At 38.3% G+C, this 22936-nt stretch overlaps 1 protein-coding gene across 1 annotated transcript in view; it reads left to right on the top strand.

Annotated features, from left to right (window-relative positions):
* Positions 1 to 22936, top strand: part of Nelf-A (Negative elongation factor A) — a 152136-nt gene that overhangs the window by 115448 nt on the left and 13752 nt on the right. The window contains exon 9 of the mRNA XM_090374701.1: positions 13691 to 13971. Coding sequence (XP_090230827.1) covers positions 13691 to 13971 — 281 coding nt within the window. The remainder of the gene's footprint in view (positions 1 to 13690; positions 13972 to 22936) is intronic.

Genomic DNA, 22936 nt, shown 5'->3' on the forward strand with positions numbered 1-22936 from the left:
GTCCCATTGCAATTACTTCTACTCTTTCTAAAGTAATGGAGAAATCAATTAACCGCCAACTCTTAAACTACCTAGAAACCTCCTGCCTGATCAACGATCGCCAGTATGGATTCTGTCAGTGTCGATCCACTGGTGATATTTTGGCTTATGTTACCCATTTATGGACTAATTCAATGGAAAGGTTTGGTGAAACACAAGTAGCTGCTCTTGACATCTCAAAGGCTTTTGATCGTGTTTGGCATAAAGGTCTTCTAAACCAGCTTCCACCTTATGGTTTGCCAACTGTTTTTAGTAATTGGCTATCCAGTTTTCTCTCTGATCGCTCACTGATGGTAGATGGCTCTCTCTCTTCTAACTTCTCCACTAATGCTGGTGTCCCCTAAGGTTCAGTTCGTTCCCCAACTCTTTTCCTCTTGTATATTAATGACCTTCTTCCATTGACTGGAAATCCTATCCATAGTTTTGCCGATGATAGCACATTGCATTCCACTTTCCATTTTGAGAAACCTTGTCCTGCTCAATCAGCTTCAACTTCTCAAAAATCTGCTACCAGGTCCTTAAATGCCGATCTTCAGGTAATTCTCCCACTGGAGAATTACCTGAAGATTGGCATCAATTATCTGAATTGATTTCAACCCTTCTAAAACTCAGTCTTGTCTTATATCTTGCAAAAAGGATTCTTCTGCTCCTATGCTTATCTTTAGTGACACTCCGATTTCTAGGCAAAATGATATATCTCTTTTGGGGATTACCCTGACTTCTAATCTCTCTTGACACAAGCACATTACAAATATTGCTTCCTCTGCATCTAAAAAACTTGGTTTTCTCTTTCGCTCTCGTCTTTACTTTTCTTCCAAACAGCTGCTCACTCTGTATAAATCGCAAATCCTGCCATGGAATATTGTTCCCACATCTGGGGCGGTGCCCACAAAATCTCTCTCAGGCATCTTGATTCCATTCAGAAGAGGGCAGATAGGTTAATTAATGATTCATCTCTAACAGAGTTTCTCCACTCGCTGTTTCTGCTGCATGCTTCTTCTATAGATACTTCCATGGGCACTGTTCTTCTGAATTGGCTTCTATAATTCCCGCTCTCTCTTTCAAAACAGTCCGAACATGTGCCGCCACCAGCCAACATCCATTTACTGTACAACTTCAAACCCACAGAACCAACTTTTCATCTTCCTCATTTATTCATTCAACTGCCATTTTCTGGAACAACCTTCCTTCATACGTATTTCCTGAAAATTACAATCTACAGAAGTTCAAGTCCAATGGCAACAAATATCTTCTTTCGTCTTCTCAACCTCCAACCCAAGCACGGTACTAAGTACTATAGATTCTAATACCTCTCGTGTTTGGGGTTTACATAAAAAAAAAAAAAAAAAAAAAAAAACTGAAATTTATTACTTTTCAGATCCGTTATTGGCATTATTAACTTCTGTATTAACTAATAGAGTTTTAGGCTTTTCCTATAGAAATTGATTTTTCTCTATTTTGCCATAAACTGGGCTCCCTAGGGATGGTCTTTTGGCTCTGTTATTTTTGACAATATTCCTCAGGTACAGATTCTTCCTAAATCATCTCTAAAATTTTGGTGTATATTTGGATGCTGAGTTACAAATGAACAACATCATTGCTCTGCGCAGCTTATAAACTACAATGTTTTTAAATGCTGTTGCTATCTGATCTACTGCTTCAAAAAATTTGGTTCCTTGCCCTATCACTTAAATACTTTCTTCTTTGGTTGTTAAATTATTAAGCTTCAGTTTCTTCTGGCAGCTTCTCATCACCAGTTATATCTGAACTTGGAAATTTTGCAATTAGGTGAAAACTCATGGTAATCAAATAACTGTTGAATCTTTTGTATGGAGTTTCATGCAAATGATGCAAGAATACAAGTTTATACATCAGCCAAAAAAACACTTTCCATATATCACCTGTCCATTCCCTTCTAACAGTTTGTCTAGTTAATTCCTTAATTTATGCAAACCAACACCTCTACAACACTAGTGGAAGTTTGCTCCAACAATCAACTACTTGTTAGCTTATAACAAATTTCTGCACATCTATCCTACGACCATCCTTTCTCTATTTGAATTTCCCCCTCCTCTGCAGTCTAAGCAAGAGGAAATATTCCATTGGCATTCATCTTACTCAATCTATTCAGAGCCTAAAACACATCAGATCTCCTTGCAGGTGCATAGTCTACACCAGCATTTTTCAACTTCTTTTTAATTATCACCCCTAAAAGGTTTCTTTTGACAATTTTTTTTCCTAATTGCCACCCATGAAATTTTAAACAAGAAAATACTTCGTACTTGCTCTGTTTTTTTTTCAATGGGATCCCTGAGCCTGATGCTTCTTAGCTAAAATTTCAATGTTTGATATGATGGTAGTAAGTTTAATTCTGATGACTCCTCTTGAATGTATAACAATTTCCTTTGTTTCTTTCCTTTGTTAATTTTGTATTTACTAAACTAAAACTGCTTCCAACCATATAAGATGCTGGAAAACAAAGAACTACTTTGGCCATTTCAGACCACATTGTTGGATAAAGAAGTTTAGTTGGTTTTGACCCCCACAACTCAGCCATTCCACCTTTTTTCGAATTTATATTTGCATTCTTCGTTACATTTTAATTCAATGAGTTCTTGAATTTCTTTACTTGCAGACCAGACCCAGCATCGCGTCCAATTGGATGTAACGTCCATGGCTTCACTTCAAAAGAAAATAAATCTGAAAATTTATTTTCATTTCACCTTTTAAAGAACACAAATAATCTGAATAATTCTTAAGATCATTCTCAATGAGAGATTCATTAATTTCAGCTACCTCTTGCCTACCACTAAATTGTTTTCTCATTAAATTGCTTTCAAATATTTCCAGTTTTTCAGTGAAAGCTTTTAATATGCGTTTGCAGTCTATCACCATAATTAATTTCCCTTGAAGTTGAAGTGGTACTTCATCAAATTTTCGAAAAATCTAAGCTATATAGTATATGTTGTTTTTGTGTTTGCTAATCTCTTTTGCTAAATCTGTATATCCTTCACTTTCTAAAAAACTAATTATCATATCAAAAAGGTTTACAAATCCTGTTAGACAGTTTGCTCTATAAAGTCATTTGACTTCTGTAAAAGAAGCTTCACACATTGTTCTTCATTTACAACACAAAAAGGTCTGAAAAGGTCTTCATATTTGCTATATGACCTTATTTTATTGATGGTTTTAATAACTATACTGAGAGATTGATAAAGAACTGAACTAAAATTTTTTGCAGCCAGATGATGTCTGTGTACAATGCAATGTATTGCAAGAACTTCTAGACATACTTCCTTTTGGTGGGCTGTAAAACCTTTGTCTTCCAACTATGAAGGTAGCACCATCTGTGGCACAGGATGCCAAATTTTCCATTGGTACTTGTTTTTCATCAAACCATGTTTTTACAGCAGCAAAAATGGATGCTCCAGTAAATGAAACAAACAATTACATTAGGGTCACATGGAAAGTTAATACATATACCTATATATACATTGGTGTTCAGTACATCGCCTGGGAATTTCACATTTCGAACCCTTTTTCGTGATGGTATGTTACATTAATGACTAGTATCACAAATAAATATAAACAAAAGATATTTATTAATTGTTAAGGCAAAGCTAAGTAATATTTGATAGGTGTTCCCAAAATATTCCAAAATAAGCATTTGCAATCTTTATACAATTTTCATAAACACAACAATTATGTCTGAAATGTTATCAGAAGCCCTCAGTTTGCTTCAGTTTATCGTTTTAAATGGAAAACAAAATGAAAAGTTCACCAGGTGCAAACTAATATTTAGTTGAACCGCCTCTGGCCCTGATGACAGCAGCACACCATTGAGGCATCAGCAAGATCAATTTCTGAAGATAATCTGAAGATAATCAAAATAGTCCGTGGTTCCAAACACAAATTGTGGCTTCCTGAAGTTCACGAAAAGTCTTTGATTTCTTTCTGGCAACTGCAGATTCCACATGATGCCAACATTTCTCTATAGGATTCAGGTCCAGGCTGTTTCCTGGCCAGCTAAGAGTTGTAATGGACCATTCTTCCAACCACTTTTTCACCTGTAACAATTGTAAACACATTACTGTTGAACCTCTATTGCAAAAATGAAGCTAAAGTAACTATAGAAGTGCCTACTTACACTTTTCACCCGATGACAAGGAGCAGAGTCGTCCTGAAAGACGCAGTTACTTGGCAGGTTGAAATGGTCTCTGATGATTGGCAGCAGTTGATTGGCTGCGATACGAAATGCACTCGATATCATTTGGCTGGTAGGGAATTTCACTGCAGACACCATACAGTCTGGATGGTATTCTTCACCACGTCTATGGCAAATCATTTGTCTCCCATCAGAGCCATGCAGGTTGAATTTCTCATCCGAGAAAATAACTGACTTCCATTGCTCGGGGGTTCATTTGACATGCTCCTTACACCAAATTAATCAGGCCTTTTTCATTTTTTTGCGCGAGAAGGGGCTTCTTCTTAAGATGACGGGTAAAAAGTCCATTTTTGAAGAGGCATCTTTTGACTGTTACTCCACTTGCTACCACTCCTGTTCTTCCCATTCTCTTTTCAGCTCAGACAAAGAAGCTTTATGGTTTTTAAGGCATAAGTGCTTCAAAATGCAGTCCTGTTTTGGCGTAGAGACTCGTTTGCATCCAGTTCCTTTTTTTCTATCAGCAGAACCAGTATTCTTGAGTTTGGAAAGAAATCTACCCACTGTCAATTGATTAATTACAAGACACTATAAGCAATATGACGGGAAGAACATCCTTCCTCATGTAAAGCAACAATAGCACTCTTTCTTCGTGGCATCAACTGCACGTAACTTGCCATCCTGACACAAGTAAGGAATGACTGCAACCCTTGCAGAGCATGCTTATATAGCTGAATGTAAAGCTGATGCAATATTACATCATCACCTATACATGTCAATCTTATCTGATGCAACCTGTAAGAAATATTGCCATATACTTACGTTATTCAGATGACAATTACAATTTTAAGTGGTAATGCGCTTTCTTTGAACACCAGTGTATACTGTGTGTGTAAATTGCATGCATTCTCTCATCGATTTTCCTTTTTTTTTTTTTTTTTTTTGCTGAATGAAAAAACTCCCAGTTTCTGTGGGGGAACTATCTACACCTGAGATTAACTGAGTCATGGAGTGAAAAAAACCCATACAGTTCCGCGTGCCATCGATGAGATTCAAACTCAGGCCTTTTCACCCAGTGTGGGGAGGAGGATGACAATACCACTGTGCTACCCGTGCAGACGAATGCTTCAGTACAAATTATTATTATTATTTTATTAGGGTTTCTCGTAATTGACTACATAAACACGTATTTGTGTCTGTACTGGATGCTCCAGTACAGTCAGTTTCTAAAGATTTTACAAACAACATCTCTGCATGCAATTTACAATCATCAGTGAAATAATTTACGTCTGCCATTGGAAGGGCCTTACTTCCAATGAAAAATTTTCTATTCATTAATCTGAATAGAAAATTGTGGCTTTTGGTTTGTCATTTAGCTGCTCTTCAATGTTAACTGACATCTCGCCCTCATGGGTAGCACATTTGATAGGATCACCGTCCTCCCCACATCGGGTGTAAAAGACCTAAGTTTGAGTCCCATCGATGATGTCCGGAATTTTTATGGGTCTTTTTCCCAACATGGCTGAGTTAATCAGTCTCAGGTGAGGGTAGCACGATTTTTATTTCCATAAAACAGAAAATCAACCTCAGACCACATGCAATTTACAGACGATATACACCGAGCAAAATGGCCATAGTCACCGATGTTCCTAAAAACCCAACAACATTAACTGACACATCTCATTGATTTGTCTTTGAATTGAATCATTGCTCAATGGCAATGTTTTTAAAATACTGCAAGGATTTTGATGCATCACTTTTGAAATTACTGTCTCTAATGCATGTTGTATAAAGTCTCAGCAGCTGTATGAGCACTACCAGTTTTTGCAATGATTTCTGCAATTTTATAAGATGCAATCATTCCGTTGTCATATTTTTGTGTGTTTTTCTTCTTAAATAAGGAAATAACAATGTTACATTGCTCAAAATTCTGTTTTAAATTTTTAAAATATTCAATATCTTTACCAACTTTATCAGGATGTTTCCTTTTTAAGTGATCTAAAAGTCTTGATGGTTTCATAGCATCATTTGAAAAAGAACTATTACACATGGGCCGTCTTGAGTCGAATGTGCTTTTAGTAAAGCCATAAGCTACATATTCATCCAGATACTGTCAACATGTTTTCTTTTCAGCATTTGACATGGTTGATGATGGGTTGAATAACTACAAAGAATTAAATATAATAAAATATAAACTATTTTATTTAACTCTTATAGACCATGTCACTCACAAAAGCACTGTGGATCAAAAATAAACAGCTTCTACAAGGAAACAATAAATCACTACTAATTGTTACTTAAAAAGTAGAAACAATAGATGAAACATTTCCTCATCCCATCCATGCCTCATATATTGACCAATGAAACAAAAGAATAAATAAACCATGCTCACCACGCCACCGCCAAGGTCGCAGCTGTCAGACAGGCGCAAGTGGCAAGGATTGTGGAGGCATTATCTCTGAAAGCACTTAGGTATTTAATGCCTATAAAAAGCAAAGGTGGTTGAATTAAATCATGCCCACTACTTCCTTTTATCAAAATTTCTCACTCATTCCTAATATAATATACTGTATGGTAAAAATCAGTTCTCTCAGGGGAAAATAAAACCCAATGAGAGAAATAAATATTAAGGAATAGGATTTCATCAGGTAGGGTTGAACTTTGGAGGGCCACAAACCATAGTAATCCCATGATTCCCCCCCCCAAAAAAAACAATTTTCGTCGTCCCTTTGGGGGTGATATCACTCCCATTGAGAACCCCTGGTCTGCACAATGAAATTTTCAGAACTGAAGCCTTTCCTGGTAAGAGCATCCTTTTATTCCCCTCAATAATCTCCTTGCTCTTTTCTCCACCCATTCCAACCGATCCGCATCCCTCATAAAGTTAGGCCTCTAGAACTGTATTCACTACCAAATATGGCCTAACCATTGCCTTGTACAACAGAATAATAACCTTCTTATCCCTGCTGGCAAAAGCCTTGTATACATCATTGACAAAACCCCAAGAGCTATTGGAGCAGCCTGTCTGCACTGCTTAGAAAACTTCATGTCAGACTGCACAATTACCCCCCCCCAGGTCTTTTTGTTCTCCACCACCCTCATAGTGGTATTACACAGTCCTGTATATGGATATTCCTGCTTACTTGCAGAATTCCTGTATATCACTGACAAAACTGCCGGAGCTGGACTAGCAGTACTTGCAATAGCGTACTCTGATGACTATAATTAAACGTGATATCCCTTCATCAGTATCATTAATAAATATTGAAAACAGTAATGGGTCCTGCACTGAAACCTGGAGAACAACATACTAGTCCAAGAGCAGTGCCCATTCAAACCATTCTCTTTCTTTTCTCACTCAACAATCCCTTTAAATATTAGCAGTAACATGCCCTTAATGCCATACTGCTCCAATTTGTATAGCAGTCTTTTATGTGCAACAATATCAAAAGCTTTTCTAAAATCAAAGTATGTGATGTCAAAATTACTTTTTGCATTCAGTTCCTTTGTTACCGTATTGTAGTGTCCAATCAGATTAGTCAGACAAGATTGACCCTTAACAAATCAATGCTGTGACTACAGTATAATTGTACTCCTATATAACTATATGGGAGTACAATTATATACTCCCATATAGTTACAACTATACTCCCATATAACTATATGGAAGCTAATAGATCTGCAGTTATTCATATTGGCCTCCCCTGAATCCAAGAATGCTCTCATAATTATGGCTTACTTCTTTTGCTGCCGCCCTTAATATAATTGGATAGATCCCAGCCATCCTAGGTGCATTTTTTATGTTTAGCTTCAATAATTTCTCTTCCACTTTCCAATTTCTCTTACCAGCAGCAAATTCTTTCCAGAATTTTCTGTTAGTAACTTCATCAGTTGGTTCCACTGCACAGAATTTAAAAATTGTCTGAAATCACTGTAGTCACCTTCCCTCTGCCCTTGACGGTAGTTATATCTTATAAATAAATCCCAGATCAATACATTCTGATCACTGTCACATAGTGGGTCTTTTATCTGTAAGTTCTTAATGAGTGGTGGGTGATAATCTTAATCTGATAATCAGATTAAGAGTATTGCTTTTTCTTGTTACCTCTCTGACATGCTAGTGTTAAAAATAGCCATCTAATAAATCCACAGAAGTCTTGCTACTTGTGTGAGAGATAAACTCACAAGTTCAGTCAATATCTGGAAAGTTAGTCTCCATTGTAATACATTCTGTCTTACTGACATATTGCTCTCTATGTTTATACAGTTGTTCATTATACTCATCACAGTCATTAAGCTTATAACACTCCTATTGCCTTTGTGGTTTTTTTTTTTTTTTTTCTTTTTTTTCCTTGCTTATTTACCACACCACTGTACTGGCCACTGACCGTGTCACCTGGATGAGAGACTAAGAGTGTAACACCCCCTTCTGTGGTCTGTACTTTTTGAACACATTTTAATCCCCATATTCAAATTCTGCTTATCTTATATTTGACACCATGTCTTCATTATCTCCACAACGTCTGCATTTGAATACTTGACCAGTGCTCCTAGAGTTAGCGTATGCAAAGTGTACATGTACTTGTTCTTGCTATTAGTTACCTAAAAACACAGTTTGTGTACTTTCTTGCTCTGTATGACTCTAGCAGGCCTTGAAATCTCTGACATATTGCTTTCCAGGCTACTGCATGTTCCAGTAGAAGGCATGCAAGAATCACACCTCTTCTTGTGGCTGCTCTTAGTCTGCGTTTTCCCTTCCTCCCAAGTTATCAGTTTTCCAATCCACTGTAGCACTATCTCAGTATCATCAGCAAGCATTCTTGCACTCCTTTCTATTTAAGTTTTATCCCATCCTTGTTAAAATAGTCTCTTCTGTTAAGCACAAGACCTCACTGAGAAAAATTCTACCACATGAGCCTTGCAGTCTTTCTAGGGCCAGATTGATTGACAAGATTCTCATCATGTACTCCTCAAATTTTGTGTCTGGGCAGAATTGGAGACACTTTCAATTTCAGTCCTAACTTGTGACTTTTTCTGAACATTGTGATGTACTTTTTAATTAAATCTTAGTTCTATTCATAATATCATTAGTACTAACATGCATAATATCAACTTTTAAACCCTCAAAAGATTAAAGCTGATCTACTTTAGTCCCTGGCACACATGTTCCCTGGTCCTATTCCACTTGTCCTTTGTGCACAATACATTTTCCATTTCCCTGAAAATTGAGTCAGAAACTATAGCTACTTTCTTTGGGACTAAGGATCTCTGCTGTGGAGGATGTTATTGTATTGTCTGATAATGGTGCATCAGCTAAAGCATTGGGCTGGACAGTTAAGTGCTTAATTTCTGCTAGAATCAAAAGAATAGTCTAAGATTTTCAAAATCGTAATGTGATTGATTACCTTTACCTTTGATTGATTCATTCTATTAAAACAAAATAAATTAGAATTAATAAAAAATTAGGTGTATTATTTACATTTCTATAGCCTATTCATTATCTACCTGTGGCGAAATGTGGGAGACAAAATGTGCGGGGGGGTGCAAAATGTGCCGGGGGCGAAATGCGGAGGGCAACTTTTCTGGATCCCGTACACGTGATGACTGCCAGTGCTCATCACACTGCAATACAGTACATTCTATAATAGGGTGTAAGTGCAGTGCTTCAAGCCATGAGCACAGGTGGTAATCAAGTGAATAGTCGACGATTTCAATATCCCGTTGGAGATCAAGATTGTGCTGCTCGGCGCCTGTTCAAAATTAGCGGTTTGCAGAGCCACCTCATGCTCAGAAACATGGTTCTTCAATCTCCAACCAGACTCACCCACATAACCCCCCCCACAATCCGGACACATAATGCGCTATACGGAACCACTCTGTAGGAAAGGAGGAACAGGTGTTTTCACTTTAGAAATGGTACCTCCGTAGCCAGGTGGGCAGGAGCAGCAGTGCGTAGCACACGCTTCTTGATTAGACCAGGATTCGAGCCCGTGACCACCGAATATGGAGGATGTGGAAAGGTCAAGGAATGACCACCGCATATCCCCGAAGCAATATGGCCTTAGTTGCTAATGCTCCTAAAAAAACCAAATAACAACACTTTAGAAATAACAGACTGTAATTTCCTCCCTAGAAGTTGCACATATCGTATATGATGGAGATGCAAAATCCTAACATGGTGTTCTGATAATTTTGAACGTCCCGCAGTCATGAGCATTATTGTGTTGAGCAACACAAACAATCTTGATCCCCGACAGGATATTGAAATTGTTGACTATTCACGTGATTACCACCAGCACTCGTGGCTTGAAGCAATGTACATAGCTACCAATAATAGTACTATGAATCGCACGAGGGGAGTGCACTCACACCCTGTTATAGAATGTACTGTATTGAAGTGCGATGAGTGCTGGCAGTCATCCCGTGTACGTAATTTTGTTCTACCGACACCAGACTTGTGATACATGATTGTGCCCAGCTGACTTTTGCTAATGTAACCATCAATATATTCTGGAGTACACCATTCACCAACTAGCTGACGAAGAGGCACTTCGCTTTGAAAACTTCTATGTATTTTAATGCTTTTATTATATTATATTTTAACACTCATCTTATTGTATTTTAACCAGTTAGTCGGTCGTCGCAAAAAACTTGGATGATATGCAACCCAATGCACAAGGCCTGTTTTCTAATGTTTGTTCGTATGGTCCGTACGTGTATGGTGTTACTGTAAGTTTGCAGAAATTGTTTATGTCTGAAGCCCGTAATAGACAACATTTACACTTTGCATATCGGTGTGAAGCCCATCGTATTATTCCCAGGGGTTTTAAATTCATGGAAACATTCTCCTGTGACCGTATGAAGCGTGCCGGCTTTGATTTGAAAACGTTGGGAATCTGGATTGGTAGTGTTCATCAAGAATTGAAAAGGATCATCATGAACAAATCCAGGCATATGCAAGAATTAAGGTTTAGTCTCTTCTCCTATATTTTCTACAGTGGTTCGTGTTTTGTGTTCCCAAGCCATGCGTGTGACTGAAGCGTATCGTGTACGTCAGCAGAATAAATTTAACGCTTTATTACAAGAAACATATACTGCTAGGAACACACATGTGAGAGATAACTCGCAGTTTGTTTTGAACTTGAGTAGCAAACAATTATCTAAGGAGCAACATGATCTCTTGACCCTCAGCATGAAGTTTGCGGTCCTTCCTTGCAAACCTCCCATTACAAATTTGGCTATGGGTGTGGAAGCATCTCTCGACAAGCTACCTGAAGAGACTGCTAACTTAATTAGATTTAAAACAGCTTCTGTTTTGTAACACATCCGGCCTATCACTAATAACCTCAGACGATGTCAATGGGAAGCTCTTTCTTCTTTGTGTAAAGATGGCACTATTATAATCTTGCCTGCAGATAAGGGGTGGCACGCTGTTGTCCTGGATAAGTCGGAGTATATTTGTAAAGCCCTCGCTCTATTACAGGATCGGGAGGTTTATGAAACTGTGCAAGACTCCCTTGTGAAAGTGTTGGAGAAGCTGGAATCTAAAGTTAATAAACTTGTGCATTCTTGGTTTTTAGCTAATAAGATTACCAAGAACATCCACTGGAAGCTTCATGCGATAGGTTTTCAACTCCCACAGTTTTATGGACTTTCAAAGATCCATAAACCTGATATTCCTTTACGGCCCATTGTTTCTTGTTGTCATACACCTACGTATGAACTTTCTAAACATGTTGCCACGTTATTAGCACCCCTTGTTGGAAAAACTGTTTACACTCTTTCCAGTAGTATGCATTTTCTGTGTATTATTAAAGATTTTACTATTTCTGAAAGCAAGGTTATGGTCTCCTTTGATGTGGTTTATCTGTTCACTTCTGTTCCTGTACAACAGGCTATTGCCTGTGCGAGACATCTTTTGAGCAGCGATACCACATTGGGAGACAGAACCTTGCTCTCTACAGATGATATATTTATTGCTCTCAATCTGTGTTTAATGGGGGGCGTGATCATGTTCAATGATGCTGTTTCGCCAAGTACAGGGCACAGATATGGGTGCCCTTGTTACTCTTATCATGGCCAATATCACCATGGAGGAATGTGAGAGTCAGATTTTCTTGAACTTACTTATTCCTGTCACTCTCTGGTGTCGACAATTGCGACATCTTCACAGTTGTCCCCCCGGGTATCGGAATCTCAACTGCTAAAATATCTCAATTCCCTGTTGCCTGTCATGCAGTTTACAATTGAACTAGAGGTTTATAATACTCTTCCTTTTTTGGATGTGTTAGTCCAACGTGTGGATTCAAGTTTAGTAACTTCCATTTTTAGAAAGCCAATGTGTGCAGGCCAATTTACCAATCATGGGTCTGCGCATGCTACTGGTCATTTGCGTAGCACTGCTTGCACTTTATTTTACCCCGCCAGGACGCACTCTAGTTCAACTGGTGATAGGCAATTGTAGATTTGTAAAATTAGGGCAGAGCTTTCAAATTGCGGCTATCCACCACATGTTCTAGTTAGATGTGAGCTTCAAGCTCACAAATTTGTTACGCAATCTAACCCTTCTCATGTCAATGAATTTATCTCTACCGCCTACATCCCCTATTATCTGGGCATATCGGAACATCTTTTTTAGAATTTTGCTTCTCCGTCATATATGATGTATGCAACTTCCAGGGAGGAAATTACAGGCTATTATTTCTAAGGTGAAAACACCTGTTCCTCCTTTCCTACGGAGTGGTTTCGTATACTGCATTATGTGGGGGATGTTATGTGGGTGAGCTGGTAGAAGTTTGAAAGACCAGGTCCTGAATGCTCGGCAACTGCGGAGCATTCAAAAATTTTACTATTTCTTGCCTGAGTTGATCATTTATATTTATTGGGTTGAGCAGCACAATCTTGATCCCGACAGGATATTGAAATCGTCGACTATTCGCCAGCACTCATGGCTTGAAGCACTACACATAGCTACCAATAATAGTACTATGAATCGCACGAGGGGAGTGCACTTACACCCTATTATAGAATGTACTATATTGTAGTGCGATGAGCGCTGGCAATCATCACGTGTACTTAATTCTGTTATACCAACACCAGACTTGTGATACATGATCATGCCCAGCTGACATTTTGCAAATGTAACCATCAATATATACTGAAGTACACCATTCACCGACTAGCTGATGAAGAGGCACTTCGCTTCGAAAGCTTCTATGTATTTTAACACTTATATTATATTTTAACGCTTTTATCTTATTTTATCTCTGTTTTCTCTTATGTATATATCATTTATTTATTTTAATACATTTATTTTAACCAGTTAGTCGGTAATTGCAAGGAACTTGGATAATTGCATTTGTATATTTTTTATTTTTTCCTTTGGTGGCAATAAACAAGCTAATTAATGAATAATCACCCTTGGTTTGTGTGAGTGACATTGCAGTATTTGACATCTGTAATTAATGATAGTTTTTGTATTAATTTCAGTGACAGCACTATCAACAGCTGCAGCAAAGGCACGAGAAAACTTCCAGCAGACACTTATTACTATGGAATCACCAGTGTTTCAAACACCAGTGAATTCTCAAACAACAGGACAAGAACAAGCAACAGTTTTAGCACATACTGCCGCTACTACTATTGGTACCCTGGCTTCAATGGGAGGTTCAGCTGTTCAGGTCCAACATATAGCACAATCTCAACAAGTGGTCCAAGCTCCTCAAAGTCAGCCAGTCCCTCAACCACAGAAAAAGTCGCTTCAGTTATCGGTATGTGAATATTTTTTTGTTAAATTTGTAGGGGGGATAAATATTTTTATCCCCCCTACAAATTTACTATTTTACTTTCTAAAATATCTCAATTTTGGATATTTTAACTTTTAATTTTAATTTTGGATAACCAGGAGATAAGTTACTATATGGTAACTTTTCTAAACCAGCAGTGATAAATTTTCATAGCATATTTGAAAATTCTGTTAAGAACTCAGACCTTCCTCTGATTAAAAGTTTAGAACATTCAAGAAAGGTAATTTTCTCATTTAACATGTTTATGAATAATGGACTTTATTCATACTATAAATTATGGCTTGACAAAATGCTCCAAAATGAATTTTGCAGCATTTTGTCAAGCCATAATTTATAGTATAAGACTTTCCATTGCTATTTGAAATTGAGTGATATAATCTTTGAACTTCGTAGTTGATAAAAAAAAAAAAAAAAAAATACAATATTTACTTGTGCTTTCCCCCCATCCCAAAAACAAATTTGCACTCAACATTTATGCATGGTGTATGTTTGAATTTATTGATAGCAAGAAGTTACTTATGGTAGTAACAAATGGGTCTAGTGTACTGAGGTCCATGGTTGAGAGAAAATATATAGATACGTATAATTATAACCCAGTTTAATGTAATAATAAAATATACTAATAAGTAATAGGCAGTAGCTTTCAAGACTAACGAGTCTCTTTTTCAACTGAATTCAAATACAACGGATAAGTGCAATACCATAAAAAATACCATAAATTACTTATGGTATATTTTATTTGTTGACTGATTAAGATAAGTTTCCAACAAAGAAAAACATCAGTTGTCTTACACACAGTTCTTCATTGCCACCAGATCAAGCTAAATATACTGACTTCCTTCATAACTCTTCATTCTCAATTTTTATGTAGCATGCACTAAATAAAATGTATCATAAAAAATATAAGTTAGTAGTAGAAAATTAGAGAAAAAGTACAGAACTTGAATAACAACAGTAAATATTAACAGTTACATCTCTGTACAGTGTATCTATATACCATGTGTGTTATTTGCAAATAGTTTCCCTGTAAGTCTGTATTACATTTCCAGCATAAATATACTTTTCTTTACATAATTCCGCCATAAAGTTTTAGATGACTGTTACTCAGCCAATGAATCACAGTCTCATTGCAGGAATTCTTAACCAGGTGGGAGCAGTTCCTCTATGTTACCCATTGATTGCTAAAAAAAAAAAAAAAAAAAAAAAAAAAATACATTGTTGCTGACTATCTAACATATATTAAGGAATCTCTAGATGAAATAAAACCGTCAAATACAAGCTGTTGCTTGATGCAAAAGACAGGAAAGACATCTCATTGATAGAAGAAGATTCGTATAGGATTGTGAGTTTAGACCATGATGTTGGAGGAGAGGATTTAGACTATCTCAAAGAAAGAAAAGCAAAATCACAAGGAAGTGGAGAGTGATGTGATTCAAAAGCCTCAGGTGTTGTTTAAGACACCAGCTAATTTTTAATGTGCTTGTAATACACCATTTGACAGAGCATAGTCTAAAATTTAAAAATGGATTGGAGCCTCTTACAAAGAAACCTATGGGGGGGGGTTTACAGTGACAGAAAGTTTTCCAGACTGTCACAATAAAACCTACTTCCTCTGACTACAGTAAGTCACCTTTCTGGAAAGATCATTATATTTTCAGTATCATCATCATTAGTGAATTAAATTTTTTGATTCCATAAAAGATTTTGATATTAATATTCACAGTGATTTCCAGGAACATGCCTCACATGAATGTTCAGGGTTTACTGTAACACAGTCAAGGCTAAAATGGTTCATATACATGACATTGATGATGAAAGACTGTCAAAAAAATTTGTAAAGCAAATAATAAGAAACAGACCAGAAGAAAGATCTAAAAAGAGATGGAGGACCAAGTCAAAAGTCTTTTTTTTTTTATGAAAACCCCAAACACAAGAGGTATTAGAACCTATAGTACTTAGTACCATGCTTGGGTTGGAGGTTGAAAAGATGAAAGAAGATATTTGTTGACATTAGACTTGAACTTCTGTAGACTGTAATTTTCAGGAAATACATATGAAGGAAGGTTATTCCAGAAAACAGCAGTCAAATGAATAAACAAGGAAGATGAAAAGTTGGTTCTATGAGTTTGAAGTTGGACAGTAAATGGATGTCGGCATATGTTTGGACTGTTTTGAAAGAGAGAGTGGGAATTATAGAAGCCAATTCAGAAGAGCAGTGCCCATGGAAGTATCTGTAGAAAAGGCATACAGCAGAAACAGTACGTCTATGACAGAGTGGAGAGACTCTGTTAGAGTGGAATCATTAATTTTTTTTTTTTTTTTTTTATGTGAACCCCAAACACGAGAGGTATTAGAACCTATAGTACTTAGTACCGTGCTTGGGATGGAGGTTGAGAAGACGAAAGAAGATATTTGTTGACGTTGGACTTGAACTTCTGCAGATTGTAATTTTTAGGAAATACATATGAAGGAAGGTTGTTCCAGAAAATGGCAGTTGAATGAATAAATGAGGAAGATGAAAAGTTGGTTCTGTGGGTTTGAAGTTGGACAGTAAATGGATGTTGGCTGGTGGTGGCACGTGTTCGGACTGTTTTGAAAGAGAGAGCAGGAATTATAGAAGCCAATTCCAAAGAACAGTGCCCATGGAAGTATCTGTAGAAGAGGCAGGCATGCAGCAGAAACAGTACGTCTATGAGAAAGCGAGTGGAGAGACTCTGTTAGAGATGAATCATTAATTAACCTAACTGCCCTCTTCTGAATGGAATCAAGGAGCCTGAGAGAGGTTTTGGGGGCACCGCCCCAGATGTGGGAACAATATTCCATGGCAGGGTGGATTTGCGATTTATACAGAGTGAGCAGCTGTTTGGAAGAAAAGTAATGCCGAGAGCGAAAGAGAAAACCAAGTTTTTTAGATGCAGAGGAAGCAATATTTGTAATGTGCTTGTGCCAAGAGAGATTAGAAGTCAGGGTAATCCCCAAAAGAGATATATCATTTTGCCTAGAAATCGGAGTGTCACTAAAGATAAGCATTGGAGTATAAGAATCCTTTTTGCGAGATATAAGACAAGACTGAGTTTTAGAATGGTTGAAATCAACTAAGTTGTCTTTGCCCCACTGGAGAATTACCTGAAGGTTGGCATTTAAGGAATTAGTAGCAGATTTTCGAGAAGTTGAAGCTGATTGAGCAGGACAAGGTTTCTCAAAATGGAAAGTGGAATGCAATGTTCTATCATCTGCAAAACTATGGATAGGATTTCCGGTCAATGGAAGAAGGTCATTAATATACAAGAGGAAAAGAGTGGGGGAAAGAACTGAACCTTGGGGGCCACTGGCATAAATGGAGAAGTTAGAAGACAGAGAGCCATCTACCATCACCCTCAGTAAGCGATCAGAGAGAAAACTGGATAACCAATTACTAAAAACAGTTGGCAAACCATAAGATGGAAGCTTGTTTAGAAGACCTTTATGCCAAACACGATCAAAAGCCTTTGAGATGTCAAGAGCAACTACTTGTGTTTCACCGAACCTTTCCATTGAATTAGTCCATAAATGGGTAACATAAGCCAGAATATCCCCAGTGGATCAACATTGACGGAATCCATACTGGCGATCGTTGATGAGACGGAAGGTTTCTAGGTAGTTTAAGAGTTGGCGGTTAATTGATTTCTTCATTACTTTAGAAAGAGTAGAAGTAATTGCAATGGGACAATAATTGGATGGGAGGGATTTGTCACCCTTTTTAGGAACCGGCTGAATATGAGGAAATTTCCAAGCAGAAGGAAAAACACCTTTGGAATAAGAAAGTGAAAAAAGGTGGCAAAGAATAGGAGTAAGTTCAGGAGCACAGGTTTTGAGAACAAGTGGAGAAATACCATCCGGACCTGGAGCTTTCTTAGCATCAAGATTCATCAAAATCCTTCTGATATCCTATGGACGGAAGACCACAGGAGGCATTGAATGGAGCATGTTGGGAATGGTGGGAGATGTTTTACCAAGATCATTAATACATGAGCTGGAAGAAAAATGGGATGCTACCAGGTCAGCTTTATCCTTGGCTAAAGTGACAACAGAACCATCTGGTTTGGACAGAGGTGGGAGCAGAGATGGGCAAAAGTTGCAGCCAATAGCTTTGGCAAGAGACCAGAATACTCGGCTACCATTAGGGCAAGAAGCAAGTTTTCTACTCTTAGCCTGTTCAAACTCTAGTTTTGACTGATTAATGACTGCTTTACAATTGTTGCGAGCTTTGGTATAGGATTGTTTAATTATTAATTAAACTGAAGAATTGGAAACAAGCCAATTACCATATGCAATGTTCTTCTCTTGAACAGCCTTAGCACATTTATTGGAAAACCAAGTTTTAAATAAAGGGCAAGATTTTAGAGTGGAGTGTGGAATAAAGGGATTCCATCCCTACAAGGATAATTTCACTGACACGATCTGAGCAAATGTTGACATGGGGTTTTGTCAATGATATATAAGAATTTTGCTAGCAGGGAAAAGAAGGTGATTGTCCCTCTGTATAAGGCAATGGTCAGGCCATGCCTTGAGTACTGTGTACAGGTCTGGAGGCCTCATTTTAGGAAGGATGTAGATGTGCTTGAGTGTGTACAGAGAAGGGCAACAAGATTGGTAGTAGTAGTGGTAGTAGTAGTAGTAGTAGTAGTAGTAGTAGTAGTAGTAGTGGCACTTGATGCAAGAAAGCAAGTGTAGGAGCTTATGCAGCATCAGCCAAAAAAAAAAAAATCACACCATACCCTCCAAATGCCTGTCCAGTTCCTCCTTAAATTTATTTAACCTATCAACTTCCACAACGACAGATGGAAGTTTGTTCCAGCAATTAACCACCCGCTGGCTAAAGGCAAATTTCCGCACATCTATTCTACATCTATCCTTTCTTAATTTGAACTTATGTCCCCGTAGGTTCGTATTCTGAACAAGTGGGAGGATCCCATCAGAATTCAGCGTGCTCAACCCATTCAAGGCCTTATAGACCTCAATCAGATCACCGCGCAGGTGCCGAGTCTCCAGCCACTGCAATTTGCAGAACTTAAGCCTCTCTTGGTAAGAGGATCCCTTCATTCCCCTCACCAATCGTGTTGCTCTTCTCTGTACACGCTCAAGCAAATCTACATCCTTCCTAAAATGAGGCCTCCAGACCTGTACGCAGTACTCAAGGCGTGGCCTGACCATTGCCTTATACAGAGGGACAATCACCTCCTTTTCCCTGCTAGCAAAATTCCTATATATCATTGACAAAACCCCATGACCTGCCCTAGCAGCCTGTCTACATTGCTCAGAAAACTTCATATCTGACTGCACAATTACTCCCAGGTCTTTTTCATTTTCTACCACCTTAAGTGTAGTACCACACAGTTGGTACGTTTCTCTGGGGTTACTTCTACCCATATGCAGTACTTTGCATTTGTCAAGGTTAAACTTCAGTTGCCACTTCTTAGCCCATCTGCCCAAATTATCTAGATCCTGTTGCAGTAGCACACTGCCATTACTGTCATTAACAACCCTGCCAACCTTCGTGTCATCTGCAAACTTCGACATTAAGCCTGATATACCTTCATCAATATCATTGATAAATATACAAAACAACAGTGGACCCAACACCGAACCCTGTGGGACTCCACTAATAACATTAGTCCACGAAGAGCAGCACCCATTGATTACCACCCTCTGTCTTCTCCCACTTAACCATCCTTTTATCCATTGTAGCAACTTACCCTTAATACCATTCTGCTCCAATTTGTACAGTAGTCTTCCATGCGCAACAGTGTCAAAAGCTTTCCTGAAATCCAAGTATATGATATCAAAATTATTTTTTGCATCCAGTTCCTTTGTGACCACATCATAATAACCAATCAAATTTGTCTGACAAGACTTTCCCTTAACAAACCCATGCTGTGTCTGAATTATTGCTGCAGTCTTGTCTAGATGATCCTGCAATGCATCTTTAACCAGTGACTCCATTATTTTACCCGGAACAGAAGTTAAACTAACTGGTCTGTAATTACTCGTGTCACCCTTCGAACCTCCTTTGTGAATTGGGGATACATTTGCACATCTCCAGTCCGTGGGAACCTCCCCTGAATCCAAGGATGCTCTCATAATTATGGCTAAGGGTTTGCTTAGTTGCTTTGCCGCCTCCTTTAATATAACTGGATAGATCCCATCCACCCCAGGTGCCTTTCTTATGTTTAACTTCAACAATTTCTCCTCCACTTTGCTCTCAGTTATTACAAAATCATTAAGCACACTGCTACAATTTGATAACCTTCTTCCATTTTCAAACTGTAATAATTCCTCACATGTGAATGTAGATGCAAAATACTCATTCAGTTTGTTTGCTATCTGAGCAGGATCATCAACAGTCGAACCATCGATGTCAAGTGGACCAATCATATTCATCCCCTTCCTTTTAGAGTTTATATAAGTAAAGAAATCCTTGCTGTTTTTCTTAGCATCTTTTGCCAAAGATTTCTCGTAATCCGCCTTTGCCTGCCGAACCTCCTTTGTGACCTGATTACAGACTAGCTTATATCTGCTACAGGCTTCTGCGTCGCCTGATAATTTATATGCATCCCATGCATTTTTCTTCTCTGACACGAGTCTCATTAGTTCATTTGATAACCATTTAGGCCTAAACCTTGAACAATATTTCTTCATCGGTGTGAAAAGTCTAGTAGCTTTCACGATTAATTCCTTGAATGCTTCCCACTTAGAATTTACTGTTTGTAACATCGTCAGTTGATCCCACTGTACAGAATTTAAAAACTGTCCGAGACCACTGTACTCCCCTTTACGGAAGCAAAAACCCTTTCCTTTACCCCTGACGGTAGTTACCTCTTTGAGTAAATCCCACTTCAGCACATTGTGATCACTGCCACCTAGTGGTTCCTTTATCTGCAAATTCTTAATACACGAATGATCACTGCTGATAACCAGATCAAGAGTATTACTTTCTCTGGTTGCCTCTCGAACATGCTGCTGCAGAAAACAAATCATCCAATAAATCCACAAAAGTCTGACTAGTGTGTGAGTGACCAACCCACAAGTTCCAGTCAATATCTGGGAAGTTAAAATCCCCCATTATAAGACATGCTGATTTACTGACCCACTCTATTTCTCTGTACAATTGTTCATTGTACTCATTCGAGTCATTAGGCCTATAACACACTCCTACTCTTATTTTTGCTTTCGCAGTGCTTATGTCACACCAAACTGACTCAACAGTGCACTGTCCATCTATATCAACTGGATGCACTTCTTTTGATTTTATGTTTTTCTTAATTAACAGCATAACACCTCCTCCCTTTCTGTCCTGTCTATCCTTTCTGTACACATTGTACTCCCCAAATTCCAGTTCTGCATTCCTTATATCTTTGTGACACCACGTCTCTGCTATCCCAACAATATCCGCCTTTGATGTCTTGACCAACACTTCAAATTCATCAAATTTATTTACTATACTTCTAGCATTGGTATACATGCAAGCATACATGCTCCTATGCCTATTCCTTGTTACCCTAACACATCCCATATACCCAACTATTCCAGGATGACTGTCATCCGTCCCTGAAACCCCCAACACCCCTCGCTCCAGGTCGCTTCTTATTCTAATAGAAGTTGTGCAAGAATCACCTTCACCTCTGCCTGCGGTTACTGTTAAACTATTAGTCTTTGTATCCCCCCAAGCTAGCAGTTTTCCGACCCACCTAACACTGCCTCGATAGCATCAGCAAATATTCTTGCACCCTTTCTATTTAAGTGTATCCCATCCCTGTAGAAGCAGTCTCTCCTGTTAACAAGTACAGTCCAGGCTGAAAAAAATTCTACCCCTTGAGCCTTGCACAATCTTTCCAGGGCCGAATTGATCGACAAGGCTCTCATCATATACTCCCTCCTATCGTGTCTGGGCAGAATTGCAGACACTTTCAAATGCAACCCTAATTCTCGGCTTTTTTTCAACAGTGACCTGTACTTGTTGAGTAATTCTGCCGGTCTCCTACTCTTAATATCATTAGTGCCAACGTGTACAACTATATCACCTTTTGTGCCCTTGAAAGATGATATCCGCTCTACAACGTCATCAACCTTTGCCCCTGGCAGACATACCCTGGTCCTGTTCCACCTATCCTTTTTACATAGCATGTTCCCCGTTTCCCTGACAATAGAGTCACCAACAACTAATAGTTCCTGTGGGACCAGCGCATTCTGCCTTGGGGTTTGCCGCTGTGTTGCGCGATGACCAAGTGCAAGCTCTGGCGTTGATGTGGGCAGCTGAGAGCTTGATGGGCCCCTCAATTTATTTCCTTCGAGGGCATCCACCCTGTCCTTCAAACTCTCATATAGGCCCATAACAACGCTGAGTTGTCGCCTGATTTCCTTACACTCCTTACATCGCGCACACACAAAGACATCCCCCATGGCAATATCATGTTCCGTTCCAGAGAGTTCGGCAAACATTTCACAAGCTGCACATTTTTTTAGGCTGTGACGCGTTGGAGAATCGCCCCCCTCAGTTCTCCCCCGAGTCACAACACTCCTGCCACTTTGTGCCCGTTGCTTTGCTGCTCTAGTTCGGGGCATGGTAGTTTAAATTAATAAAATCAATAAATTAAATGTCAGTAGTATTTGAATAGAAACTATGAAATAGAAACAGTGAAGCGTATTACTATATAATTATGCGTTAGAGCTACCTCAATTAAAAAATTTGAATTCCCTACAAAAACTTTGAATTCCCTATATACAAAAACAATGGCTACAAAAATCGAACAAAAATAACGGTTTTACCTATCGTAAGTAAAATCCACAAAAACACTTTTTATCTGAATTAAAATAAAAAATAACCAGCGTAACTATATGACTACGTATTAAGTACAATATAAAACAACAATCATGTAAATAAAAGGCAAAC

Source organism: Mastigoproctus giganteus, chromosome 5 (genome assembly GCF_048544385.1).
Source record: "Mastigoproctus giganteus isolate SK-2022 chromosome 5, ASM4854438v1, whole genome shotgun sequence".
NCBI lineage: Eukaryota > Metazoa > Arthropoda > Arachnida > Uropygi > Thelyphonidae > Mastigoproctus > Mastigoproctus giganteus.